This window comes from Dermacentor albipictus, chromosome 4 (assembly GCF_038994185.2).
Source record: "Dermacentor albipictus isolate Rhodes 1998 colony chromosome 4, USDA_Dalb.pri_finalv2, whole genome shotgun sequence".
NCBI lineage: Eukaryota > Metazoa > Arthropoda > Arachnida > Ixodida > Ixodidae > Dermacentor > Dermacentor albipictus.
In genome coordinates, this window is record NC_091824.1 from 6259835 (window position 1) to 6273362 (window position 13528).

At 46.1% G+C, this 13528-nt stretch overlaps 1 protein-coding gene across 1 annotated transcript in view; it reads right to left on the bottom strand.

Moving 5' to 3' along the window:
- Positions 1–13528, bottom strand: part of LOC139059024 (collagen alpha-1(II) chain-like) — a 1291347-nt gene that overhangs the window by 902469 nt on the left and 375350 nt on the right. Inside the window, exon 11 of the mRNA XM_070536814.1 lies at positions 7127–7180. Coding sequence (XP_070392915.1) covers positions 7127–7180 — 54 coding nt within the window. The remainder of the gene's footprint in view (positions 1–7126; positions 7181–13528) is intronic.

A 13528-nucleotide genomic window follows, 5' to 3' on the forward strand; every position in this document is an offset into this window, starting at 1 on the left:
AGACGTGTGGAATTAGGGGCCGATCCATTCAAACCAACATACATATCGCCCGTACACTTCTTAAATACTGTTACGGTTCCACTGAGCAGCTTGCAATGCTCCAGGTAGACCTTGCTAAAGCTTTTGATCGTGTCAGTCACTCCTATTTATTTACTCTTCTGGAGCATGCCAATGTTGGCTCCGTTGTGCTTAAAGGCGTTAAGCTTTGTTATACGTGTTGTACTACTCGTTTAGTTATTAATGGCCAACTCTCTAAACCCGTTTCCATTTGCTCTTCGGTAAAACAAGGATGCCCTATGTCCCCATTACTATTCGCCCTTTATCTGGAACCGCTATGCTTAAGCGTTATTCAGTCGAGTTACATCCATGGCTTCAATATACTGGGTCATGAAGTAAAAGTCTTAGCTTATGCAGATGATTTAGCCTTCTGCACGGATAAGTCGAGTGTTGAAAAGGTAGTATTGACACGTGTACTTATCTTTATTGGGCAACCACGTTTCGCCGCTTAACAACTGTAATCGCAGAGCGAGGGACGCGCCTGCATGTATCCGACGTTTCTGGAAAGTTATCGACGCTTCTACCCGCGTGCCTGTTGTCGCCGAACCTTGTGTTATCAGATTTCATCGCGTGACACGAATGGTGTAGAACTTTGTGGAAGACACGCGGGTCCCATCAGGTAATCTGGAACATTCGACGACTGATCTATAAAAGCCGACGCGCTTGACCCGCTGATCAGATTTCTGACGATCGCCGACCGTGTTCGCCGCTATCGTTGTGCTATAAGTGTAGCCTGTTTTTGTGGGCACAGGTTCGCCTAATAAAAGCTACTTTTGTATTCCACCGTATTCTTGCTTTCTTCACCGTCACTACCCCGTGACAGTATCAACAATAGAGGAATTCGGCAGCGTATCAGGAGCACGAATTAACTCCGCAAAAAGCTTAGGCTTATGGTTTGGCTCATGGTCCTATACACCAGAACAGTTTGCAGGTGTTAATTGGACCGGTGTCCCGCCAAAATATCTCGGCGTGCCGCTAGACGCATATAAATTAAGTGCCCACTATTGGAAAGAACAAGTTTCGGCCCTGCAAAGTTACGCCCCGACATTCGTTCCACACCGACTTTCTATTTTTGGGAAAGCCGAGGCCTGCAATAAGTTCTTGGCAACAAAAATTTACTATGTATTGCAAGTTATACATTCTGCCAGGCTCTACATCCAACGCTTTCACCGAATCTTTGCAACCTTCGTATGGTCTTCAACTTTTAAGCCCATGAGGCGAGACAATATTTTCAGGCCCGTTAGTGAAGGTGGGCTGGGTTTAGTGCATCTTTATGTGCGGCAAATAGTGTTTCGTTTCTTCTTTTTTCGCTATACATCGCATCCTATACTTCGGTCATTCATGCAAGTCACACTTGTTAATGCGTTACCCGACTTAATTGTTTCTTAGAATTTTCCTTCGCGTTCATGCTTGTGGGGATTCATGCAAGAAGTTTACTTGGCGATTCGTTTCCTGAGAGTTCGGTTTTCCACTGAATACTTGTACTCTGCGTCGCGTAAAACGTTATACAAAGATCTATTGTGCATGCTTGTTCCGCCTCCATTTTACCGATCACTATACATTCAATGGCCAGGTCACGATGTTCTAAAGCGAGTTCGTAAAATGTATGTATCCCCTTGCTGAAAAACGGTCTTTTATAAACTTCATAGTGAAATCATACCGGTTAAAACATGGCTACAGAAAAAGGGTATCTTTGTCTCTTCTGTTAAATGTCGCCTTTGTGACGTGCCAGAGACGATTGAACATTGTTTTATTAGCTGCACCGACGCCATACTATTTTGGGATGTCCTCCAACGGACTTTAAAAAAAGACTTTGACATCAACGCTCATACTGTGCGATACCTGCTGCCGACCGCTGATAATAGTGCCCCTTTTGATATGTTTTTTCTCATCGGAATGCACAGTTTGTGGAAAACGCGAATGATGGACAGAAACGCCGAAACGGTTGTCCCTACAAGGGTGAATTTCATCCAAATGACACTACACCTAAAGCAGGTTTATGATGGACTTGATACCCAGCCGGACTGGTACCCCATTTTGGTGAGGTGCCTATCCTTACCACCCTTCTAAAGTGAAGCCACATTTCTACCCACAGTATGAACGATGCCTTTTCTCTGAGTGACTATGATTGTGCTCTCCATTCTGACTATGCACAACTGGTGAATATCGGGTTGCTGCTACTGTAATAAATACCATGAAAGAAAAAAAAAAGTTGGCGTGGCGCAGCGGTAGAGTACCGGGGTTGGGAGCGGTAGGTCAAAGGGTCGAATCCTGGTTAGAGCACTTTTATTTTTACGTTTTTTTTTCTCTTTTTCTATTGCACTAAAACGCTCTCTGTTGCTTTCTGCGTTCAAAAATATACATGGGATGTTCAGGCACCGCGTATTTAACACGCTAGAGCTGTTTTTCGCGCCAGCGCCTCCAAGTACGACGCGCCTGCCCAGCGCCCCAGCATACAGAGTACGGCACTGGGCCCATAATCCGGCGCTGCACTGGACACTGGAAGCGTGTATATGGCCTGTGATCATGAATGTGCGCTCGGTAGGTGTCAAAGAAGCCAGGACGCCGACCACCATTGCAAGCAAGCGGACCTGCACGGACGGCGCGCTGATAGGCTCGTGTTCGCCAACTAAAGTTCGCTCATGGTTCGGCTCAAGTCCGTGTATATGCTTTATAAATAGGCAAGCTTACCCAGATACTGTAAGCCCACCAAATGGGGCCTAAATGCCTGCCCTCCTCCCCGCTGCGGCTTTCTTTGAGCAACAAAACCCGATCTCGAAGGTGGTGCTTTTGAAAGCCACATGCGCCTAAAGCGGATGGGAATCTTGGAGGCAATATCCACTTCGTTTTTTTTTCCTATATACATTTCCTTAAACTTCATAACACAAACTGCATACTTTTACAAATTGCACATCTTTTGAACCCATCAAATTCGTTAAATAGTCTCTACCGATTCTTATTAGGAAAAAACACGCAATTTTCTAATTTACGATACATTTTCCAAAGAACCGCAGTGTGGTGATACCGCAGTATTTGTTCGGTTCACAGACCACGTTAGTTGAACGAAGTGCCCGTTGCTGTAAAACGGTAGTGGAATTATAACGACAGAAAGCTGAGCTAGTTGGTAAGGATTCATTATGCAAACTAGAAGTGAGGCGTGCAGACAGGACACAGAGTAGAGAAGTGGACAACACGAACGCCGACTATCAACTGAAGGGAGCACTGAGGCGAAAAATGAAAGAAGACACAATACCCACCTGCGCATGCTCAGGAAAGGTAACACCACGTGTCAATCGGGTACACGTGCTGGTCTACGTGAGAGATAACTGTTAAGACAGTTAATCTCTTCCTTATGTAAAGTAATCGAAGGCTGACTCACGCACGCACTTCCACCATTATAGATATGCCATGCCTCTACCATAAGACGCGTATCTTCATTCTTATGCCTGTAGAGTATCGCGCATTCATCTAACTTTGGCTTGCAGTTACAATCTCGACAATGTAGCGAAAGATTAGAAGGCGATCCACCGGTTAACGACCTTTTATGCTCCATTAGCCTCTGATTGATACACCGTCCCGTTTGCCCTACGTAGAACTGGCCACAGCTAAGGGGAATTTGATATACCACACCCATACGACATTCTGTAAAACTGTTGTTCTTATTGTGCTTCACTCGACAAATATCTGTTCGTTTTTTGCCTTTAACCCGCTCCTTTTTATTCTGTACGGCAGCGCATATCTTACCTAGTTTATTGGGAGCAGTGAAAGCAACATTAACATCATATCTACTAGCAACTTTTTTAAGCCTGTGCGACACTGAATGAATGTACGGAATAGCCACTACTCTTTTTTTGCGATTACTGCTTTCTGTGATTACGTCTGTCCCTCTGGAAACCGACTTCTTTAGGCGCTCAGCTACAGTGGCCACCGCTACATTAGGATAACCTGCGTCTAATAGGCGCCGGACCTGCGCATTAAAACTGGCGCTCATTTTGTGCATGCAGGATTTTGTGAGGGAAGACTTAAGGCACGACATGGCGATCCCGTTTTTTACTAATTTAGAATGCTTGGATTGAAAGTTTAGCAACGGCTTCGAAGATCTTGGGGAGTACTGCCAACAAACATGATTTTGTTCGAAGACCAAGGAAATGTCAAGAAACTGAATTACGCGTCGCTGAGGTAATTCCTTGGTAAACTTTAATCCTCCCCCATAAAGTTTAAATTGCTCGCTTACTGAGGTAGCAGCCGAGTCTAATTTTTCCCTATTGCAGAAAATCAGGTAATCATCAACGTAACGAAATATCTTGATAACGCTATCACCTAAGGCTTTCTCTAAGCAGTTGTCAACCTTACTCAGGTAAATGTTGCTAAGAATAGGGGCAACCTTTGAGCCAATGCAAATGCCTGATTTCTGCAGAAAAACGCCATCTCTCCACCCAATCAGCGTCGACTTCAAGTACATTGAAAGAATTTCTAGAAAAGCTCCCGTGGAAACACCGCATCTGTCAATAAAAGCCGACTCTTGCACTTGTTCTTTAATGCACTCATTTACGGAATTTAGCAACCCGTCATGGGGCAAGGAATAATACAGGTCTTCGATATCCATACTAAAAGCTGTTCAATCACCCGGATTCTCCTCTCTTAAATGGTGAACTAGCGCCTGAGAATTACGTAGGCAAAAGGGATCTGAAAAAATTTGTGAAGCTAGGCAGTTCTGTAGGTAACTAGCGACACAGACCTACCACGTACCTTTCTCTGACACTATAGCACGAAAAGGAATTTCTTGTTTATGGGTCTTGGCCGAGAAAAACAGTTCTAATGTGAGGGATTTAGCTTTCTTGACATTACAAACAAGCCTATCAAGATTATGTCTTGACAAGAGGTCGACCGCACGTTGCTTAACTACCGAAGGCTTGAGTTTGACTGGTCGCAAATTCTTTTCTATGGCTGAAATCGCTTTTTCTGAAAACACGTCATCTGGCATAATTACGAAATAATCGCAAAATTACGAGTAATAATTACGAGTAATCGCAAAAAAAGAGTAGTGGCTATTCCGTACATTCATTCAGTGTCGCACAGGCTTAAAAAAGTTGCTAGTAGATATGATGTTAATGTTGCTTTCACTGCTCCCAATAAACTAGGTAAGATATGCGCTGCCGTACAGAATAAAAAGGAGCGGGTTAAAGGCAAAAAACGAACAGATATTTGTCCAGTGAAGCACAATAAGAACAACAGTTTTACAGAATGTCGTATGGGTGTGGTATATCAAATTCCCCTTTGATGTGGCCAGTTCTACGTAGGGCAAACGGGACGGTGTATCAATCAGAGGCTAATGGAGCATAAAAGGTCGTTAACCGGTGGATCGCCTTCTAATCTTTCGCTACATTGTCGAGATTGTAACTGCAAGCCAAAGTTAGATGAATGCGCGATACTCTACAGGCATAAGAATGAAGATACGCGTCTTATGGTAGAGGCATGGCATATCTATAATGGTGGAAGTGCGTGCGTGAGTCAGCCTTCGATTACTTTACATAAGGAAGAGATTAAGTGCCTTAACAGTTATCTCTCACGTGTACCCGATTGACACGTGGTGTTACCATTCCTGAGCATGCGCAGATGAGTTTTGTGTCTTCTTTCATTTTTCGCCTCAGTGCTCCCTTCAGTTGATAGTCGGCGTTCGTGTTGTCCACTTCTCTACTCTTGTGTCCTGTCTGCACGCCTCACTTCTATTTTGCATTGTGATTACACTCCTGCGAAAAATGTACATCGGTAGCAAAGAATACATTTCTTTACTGTTTCTGTGCGTGGTTGAGCTCAGTGCCACCAGGTGGCTGCACCGTGCAGACGATTTACCTTTGCGCTTCTGCTCATTCCGTGAAACGGCATGGTCAAACGGCCAGACCCTGTACCCTTGCGCTTGCGTTTACCCGAATACCGGACTCACGAAGCGCAATAGCGATAGCAATCCTCCAAAGTAAAGTGACGGCCGCAAACGCGCAAATCCAGGCGCCGATCGGATACCAGCAGTCCGATGCGCTGCAGCCACTCCGCTCATCTGCTGCCTTGCAGAGGGAAATGATGTCGCAGCTTGACATATTGCCAGTCGCTGCGTTTGCAGCTCACAACGCAACAAAGTCGAATCATGGTGTTCGTGAAAAGACTGAGACCGACTCTGACCGCAGAGCTCTCGTAAAAATGGAGCACGTTGTAACAGAAGCAGACGACACTTGCTGTGTGCCGGAAGTGCTTAAGTGTGTTGAGACATTGTTGTGCATTGTCCTTCTGCTACTTTCTTTTTATAGAAACAAATTAACTAACGTTCCAACTATAACGAACAACATTTGTTCACCTTAAAGTTGGAAAAATTGATTAAGTCCTTGGGCAGCAAATCGGATAGATCACCCTAATGACGTCATCGGGGCAAGTGACGTCAATTGGGTTGCGGGAGCTTAAAGCTCAGCCGAGCGATGTGCTGCGATCGGCAGCGATGTACATTTTTAAAACGTTTTAATAAATTACACGCTTTAGGCGGCACACTTACATGCGTCAATTAATGATCACAAGGACCTACTCTAGCGACTTGGTACGTTTGTACAAAATCGTCAAAATCGTTTCAGGGTCCCTTTAACGCCTGCTTCACCTCCGGCGCGGGTCGGCGCGGCATTGCACTATCTCTGGGATCGGCCCACGTACGGGAACTTCTTTGCTTACCACAACGGCAAGAAAATTTCTTTGGGCAGTAGAGGTATGCAGCTTTGCTGTAAAAGATTAAGGCCAGATGTATGGCGACCACTTTTTCTAAATAATCATTGGTGAACACGGACCAGGACTGCAGTACTTGCGGCTTCACTGTGAAACTGATTATTCAGTGACATGTGATTCAGCAGCTTGGAGACAGCACTGATGACAGAGTTTAAAAGTGATGCAGTTTATACTGTTTCATAGCTAAAGGCACTGCAAAATAAAACCAGGACAAGATGACACAGGACGAATCAGCGGCAATCTGTGCTTGTCCTTGTTTTATTTAGCGCTGTATATTTATCTATGACGACACAGTGCTATAACTTACCATAGGGCCTGGTGGGCCAGGTGCTCCGGGCCGTCCATCTTCGCCCCCGTCACCCTGTTTGGATAGAGACATCAGAGAACAGAATGACCGATTCAAAAAAAGAAATCTGCAAGCTTCGCACTTGCAATGCTAGGAAATTTAGCTTGTGCAATTGCAAAACTAATTATCATTCTTTATAGGCATATAAATAAATATAACTCGATACTCGCTAGGAATCTAAAACAACATTCTCTGTTTACTATACAATGCTGTTTCCGGAGTTTTCGAATACAAGTATCGGGAATATTGATAGTGCTGAAGAAGAACGGCAGATTGGGCACGTTGGTGATTTTCCATGATGTTTAAAAACAGCGCTAAAATCGTACTTCGATCAACAGAAAGGAGGATGGGACACACACGGCGCTGAATTACAACTGCGTTTAATTGAAAAAGGGCGATGGCTTCATTAAAACCTTACATCAAGCGTGCGCGCATGCTCGATGGGAATAAAAACAGTTCTCATTCCCAACACATTGCCTCGTGGTCGCGGATCAGATTAACACCGTTGTTCACCTTGGTTCAGCAAGCCCATTTCCTTCAAAGATAAGGTTTCCTTCACAGCCACTACCGTTTCTCCTTATCTGAAATGCTTCCGCCACTTCCCTTGTAATGCTATCCCCCTGCACAAACAGGATTTTTGTGTCATGAAAGAACGGCTTGCACTCGCATGCTAAACACTGCTTTGCCAGGTTTGTAGATTTCTTGTATAAAGAATTCTAGTGTTCCGATAGCCTCACATCAATACATCGGCCTGTCTTCCCTATGTACGAAAGGCCACATGATATTTAGCCCATAGCGCATAGGCCACATAGCACTTTTTTTAAACATTATTCATAGTACATTGTGGTGCTGGCAACTAACCACAATCGCCGCCATGTCACTACATGAGCACACTGCACACTTCTGTAAAAAGTGGCTATAGACATACGGCAAAAAAAGTATTTATTTCTGCAATAACAAAGTGCCTTATTGCTATCGTGACTACCTCCCAGTTGAGGATGATATTATTGCCTGACTCTAACTGTTAAAAAAAGGCATCTAGGCTAAAAACTTCCACGTTTTATTTTATGCGACAAATCACAGAACATTAAGATGTTGTTTAGGTTGAAGCTATGCAGCTTACAGCAATTATGAAGCACAATGCTTCAATTAAGGCTAATGGAATGGACACATCATGAAATTCTTCCCTAAATTTTATTCTTGGTGTGCATAAAATAGAACAAGCAGAAACCCAAGGAATACAGGGGATTAAGACGGGAGATGGAAATTAAAGACGATCAGCAAAAGGAGAACTAGGTGGAAGCAGCAGTAAACGTTTGGACAACAGGATTTATCTTCTTCAAGGAGAGCGGAAACAAAATATGAGCACGCAGTTTAGTCATTCAAGCAGACTTATTGCAAAAATTATCCTGGCACACTTTAATCAAGGAACCATGCCATGGATCTTACCGTACGAACGTTTCACCCATGAGGAAGGCTTTTCTAGAAGCAAGTTTACTGCTTCTACTAATACGTCGAATACCTAGTACTCATTTTGTAAAGATTGCATCTTATCTTAGCAGGACCAAGATCACAGCGAAATGCGTAACAACAAAAATGAGGTTGATTATAAGAGAAAAGCGTTCCCGTGTTTGCTTTGGCTTCAAGCAAAAACACAAAAGCGGCCTTAAACTATTCGAATGTGAGTTTGTGCTGCCCTCTGTCAGATGAAGCAAATACATCCAGTAAAGAAAATTTTAGTTCTAAGAAGAAGCTTATCTCTAATGCATCGCTCATACATAAGAAGGGCGGGTCAAGACTGGTCGATATTGATGGCAACGTTTGCGCGGTTGCATTAGTGTACCGTGTGATTCGTTTGGGATAGGGCCACATATTTAGGCAGCACTATCTCAGCGATTGGGTCACATTTATCGTCCAGTTAAGATTTAAGGCGCACGCTGTTTTCACAAGTCCATCTACCTTTACCTTCGGCCTTTTGGGGTAAAAAGCTTTGCTCTTCCTTACAGCTCTGCGCTTTAAGTTCTTGCGCCTTTTTCGTTCCAAGATTCCTTTTAACATCTGTTTCGTCCTCCTACTCGAACTAGAAAGGCTCAAATCACCGTACTCTAAGAAAAATGGTCAGTAAGTGGCAGCAAGGTACCCAGATGCAACGAGACCTAAATCGATTTCAAGTCCCTCAAGAAGACTTTGTCATCAAGCGTCAAACAATTGTAACTGAGCGCCCACATACGCACAACTGACACGCAAAAACGTGGGCACGTGCAAAATACATATTTACACAGGAAGCCTTCCCGGACCTGCGGGACAAAGCTCTATGCACAAGCAGTGTATAACGCTTCCAATTTTGGGAATGATTATCTCGAAGCTAGGGTCTTCGCACAAATCTAATAAAGAGGAGAGGACTTGAATACCGTGGGGTTGCAAGTCGCCAACTTCAACGTGGGTCCAACAGTTTATTTAGAGACATATAGCGATCGAAGTAGATTACAAAAGTGGTTATTGATGAATAAAATCTATTCTATGGGTTGATTATGCTCCTGGGTGAGTTGGTTCAAGTCTAGGGGCTACAATTAGCCTGAAGCAGAATTAAAGACTTAGTGGGAGGGAGTAAGAAAGAACAGACCAAGCGCTTATCTTCATCTGTTTATTCGTAGAGAGAAGTCAGAGGTATACAACGGCTGCGCATGCGTGCCGCAGTCATGTTAAAATGTCGCAGAAGTGTGTCGATCAGCTCGAACTCGTTTCCTAAGACCTACTCAGATGTATGGCTAATTCCCCCCCCCCCCCAGCCCGTGCTTCTCAATATGGAAAACTTCCAAAAGGAACAGTGCCAGCTTAGCGCTCGCTCTGTTCTTTCTTTCTTGCTTCCTCATATAGCAAGTCTTTGTTTTTACGTCGCACTATATTGCTACGGGATAGTATTTCCAATGACGAAGAGCCGAGCAGGGAGAAGACGAAGACGACGATTGGAAGCTACTGCGGGCTGTTGCCTCTTGGCTAACTGCGCGTGCTGCGCTGCCGTATACCTGCATTGAACTTCTACCTCCACAGGTCTGGTCTGGTCCCCTCACCATTGTGCTCATTCTGTGGCGAAGCGGAGACAATCGACCATTTCTTGTTGTCTTGCAGACGTTTTTCTATTATAAGAAAACGACTACTCGAAATCCCGCTTCGCTCTATTGGTTTAACTTTATCAGTGCCTGTGATCCTGTCTTTTGGAGCCTCCATTGTTGGGTTCAGCAACAGAAATGTTTGCTTGGCGATCCAAAATTACCTCATTGAAACCAATCGATTTCCATGTTAGATTGATCGTTCTCCCTCCCAACCATAGCTTTTTTTTATTTCTTATCTTTTATTGGTTATTATTGTTATTATTATTATTATCTTATACCCGGTTTTGATCTGATTATTTCCTTTTTTCTCCAAACACAAAACGTTTACTTTTAAACTCACACGCCCAAATTGTTAACTCCCTTGTTATCATTATTATTTTTAGGCACCTAATTAAACCGCCCGATTCTTGGCCAATCCCCCACTGTGGGTATGTGCCACGGCCACTAAGGACAACAACAACAACAACAACAACTGCGGCGTATTGCCTTGTAAATTTACTTGTAAATAGCCTTTCGTCGGTGTCTTCCTACGTAAGATATCTGGTGGAGGTGGACGTTCCCTGTACCTCGTCACGGAGCTCCACAGTGGACGGTACGTCGAGCCTTCCTTCATGGCTCCCGGCGACGACAACCCGACTCCACCGGCTCCGACACCTGCTGCCACTTCGACGACCTACATCGAGTGTCGTCTTTTTCTGTTTGTCTTCTCTGTGTCCGTGTCCGTGCGCTGCTACACCAGCAAGGTACGATGATCACTCACCAACTAGCCCAACTTTCGACTTTACTGATCACCCTCTCCGCTCCCCGTGATCCTGGCGTATTCTCGGCAAAAAATGGGGAAGATGTCGAGGACTGGATCAGCCTGTACGAACACGTCAGCCGCAATAACCGGTGGGACCCTACTATCATGCTCGCCAGCGTAGTCTTTTACCTCGGTGGCACACCTCGAGTTTGGTATCGGACGCACGAAGATGAGCTGACCAGTTGGGATTCGCTTAAGCATAAGCTTCGAGACTTATGCGGCAACACATACGGTCACCAACTTGCCGCGCAGAAGGCGCTTTCCGGTCGTGTGCAGACGTCAACGGAGCCCTACGTCACGTACATTCAGGACGTCTTGGCTGTATGCCGCAACGTTGACGCACACATGACTGAGTCCGACAAGGTCTCCCACATCCTCAAAGGCATTGGCGATGACGCCTTCAACTTGCTCGTATTTAACAACGAGGCGACGGTGGATGCAGTTATAAAAGAGTGCCGCCGCCTGCAACTCGCTAAAAGCCGACGTATCGAGCAACAGTTTGCACGTCTGCCCAACACCCCAGCGACATCTTCCTGTGCCAACGCTCCTCATCCCAGCAACACTGGCGATATTACCAGGATTGTCCGGCGTAAGATCGAGGCCACCTATCCGGCTGCGTTCGACTCCAGCCCCTCCAATGCACTTGCAGTCACTGTTTCCCTCATCCAGGCAGTTGTCCGCCAGGAGTTCGCCAACATGGGTATTCACACCATCTGCTCGGCCCATTGTCCTGATACCCACCCGGCTTCTTCGATTCCTCCCCGTCCCGCAGCTTCTTACCTACCACGTTTCCACAACCCCTCTGAATGGCGCACTGCAGACGACCAGCCAATTTGTTTTCACTGCCATTGAATTGGACACATTTCTCGGCACTTGCGCAGTCGCTGGAGTTCTCTGAACCAGTCTACATATACTGCCTACTCTCGCCCCCCAGGTGGCCATTCTCGATCCTATGCTGCCCGCTCAGATAATGCCGCCACCGATTCTCCTGCGCCGAACGGACCCTATTCTCGTTCGCCTTCGCCCCAACGACGACAATCTCGCTCCCCCCAGCCTCGTCGCTCCTATTCGCCGACTCCCTTCGGACGCCGCTCCCAGGCGGAAAACTAGACGATGCAGCGCCTCGAGGCGCGCTGCATTGCTCCCTACGCCGCCAAATCCTCTCCTGACGTTGCCCACTCATCTGAACCTTCTTGACGTGCAAGTCGACGGCGTTCCTGTATCAGCTCTCATAGACATTGGGGTGCATCTGTCGGTAATGAGCGCGGACCTTCGTAACCGGCTGAGGAAACTAATCACGCCCGCCACGACGCCTATTGTCCGTGTCGCCGATGGCGGAAGAGCCCCCGTAATTGGTATGTGTGCCGCCCGCGTCTCCTTCGCCGATCGCTCCACTACCGTGCTATTTACTGTCATCGCTCACTGTCCCCACGACATCATCCTCGGCCTAGACATCCTCTCCGCACATTCTGCTCTCATCGATTGCTCCGCCAGTACTCTCCGCCTCGACCTGCCTGTTCTGAATCCCGCTAAACACATTACTCGCCTCAGTTCCGTCGACTTCATTCGCTTGCCACCTTCGGCACTGACTTACGTTGACTTCGTGTCATCCCCACCAGTGCCCGATGGTCACTACTTCGCGGCTCCTATGCAAGACGTCCTCCTTACGCATGGGATCACACTACCTCATAGAGTTGTATATATTACGGCGAATTGCGTCTACCTGCCAGTGGTCAATTTTGCCGTGACGACACAAGTGCTGCCACGCGGGATGTCTCTGGCCCAACTTTGCTCATTCGAGGATGACTCTGTAGCCTCGATTTCAGTAGACGACATTTCAGCCGATCCTCCTCTACCATCGCAGTCGGCAACTTATACCATCGCCAACTTACAGAAAATGATTGCACCCGACATGCCCTCCGAACACGCTCGTGCGCTCTACCGCGTTCTGATTTCCTACCCAGATATTTTTTACTTTGACGATCGTTCTTTGGCCCAAACATCAGCTGTTAAACATCGCATTAATACCGGCGATGCCCCTCCTATTCATCGCCGCCCGTATCGAGTATCCGCGACTGAGAGTCAAGTTATTCACACCGAAGTTCGCAAAATGCTTGCCAAGAAAATTATTGAACCATCATGTAGTCGATGGGCGTCACCTGTTGTGCTAGTAAAAAAGAAGGACGGCTCATGGCGCTTTCGTGTGGATTATCGGCACCATAACAGTGTTACCAAAAAGGACGTGTATCCTCTACCTAGGATTCATGATGCCCTTGACTGCCTCCACCGTGCTCGCTATTTCTCCTCCATTGACCTTCGCTCCGGCTATTGGCAGATTGCCGTGGACGATCTCGACCGCGAGAAGACTGCCTTTGTAACACCCGACGGTCTCTATCAATTCAAGGTGATGCCGCTCAGCCTATGTAATGCTCCTGCCACTTTTGAACG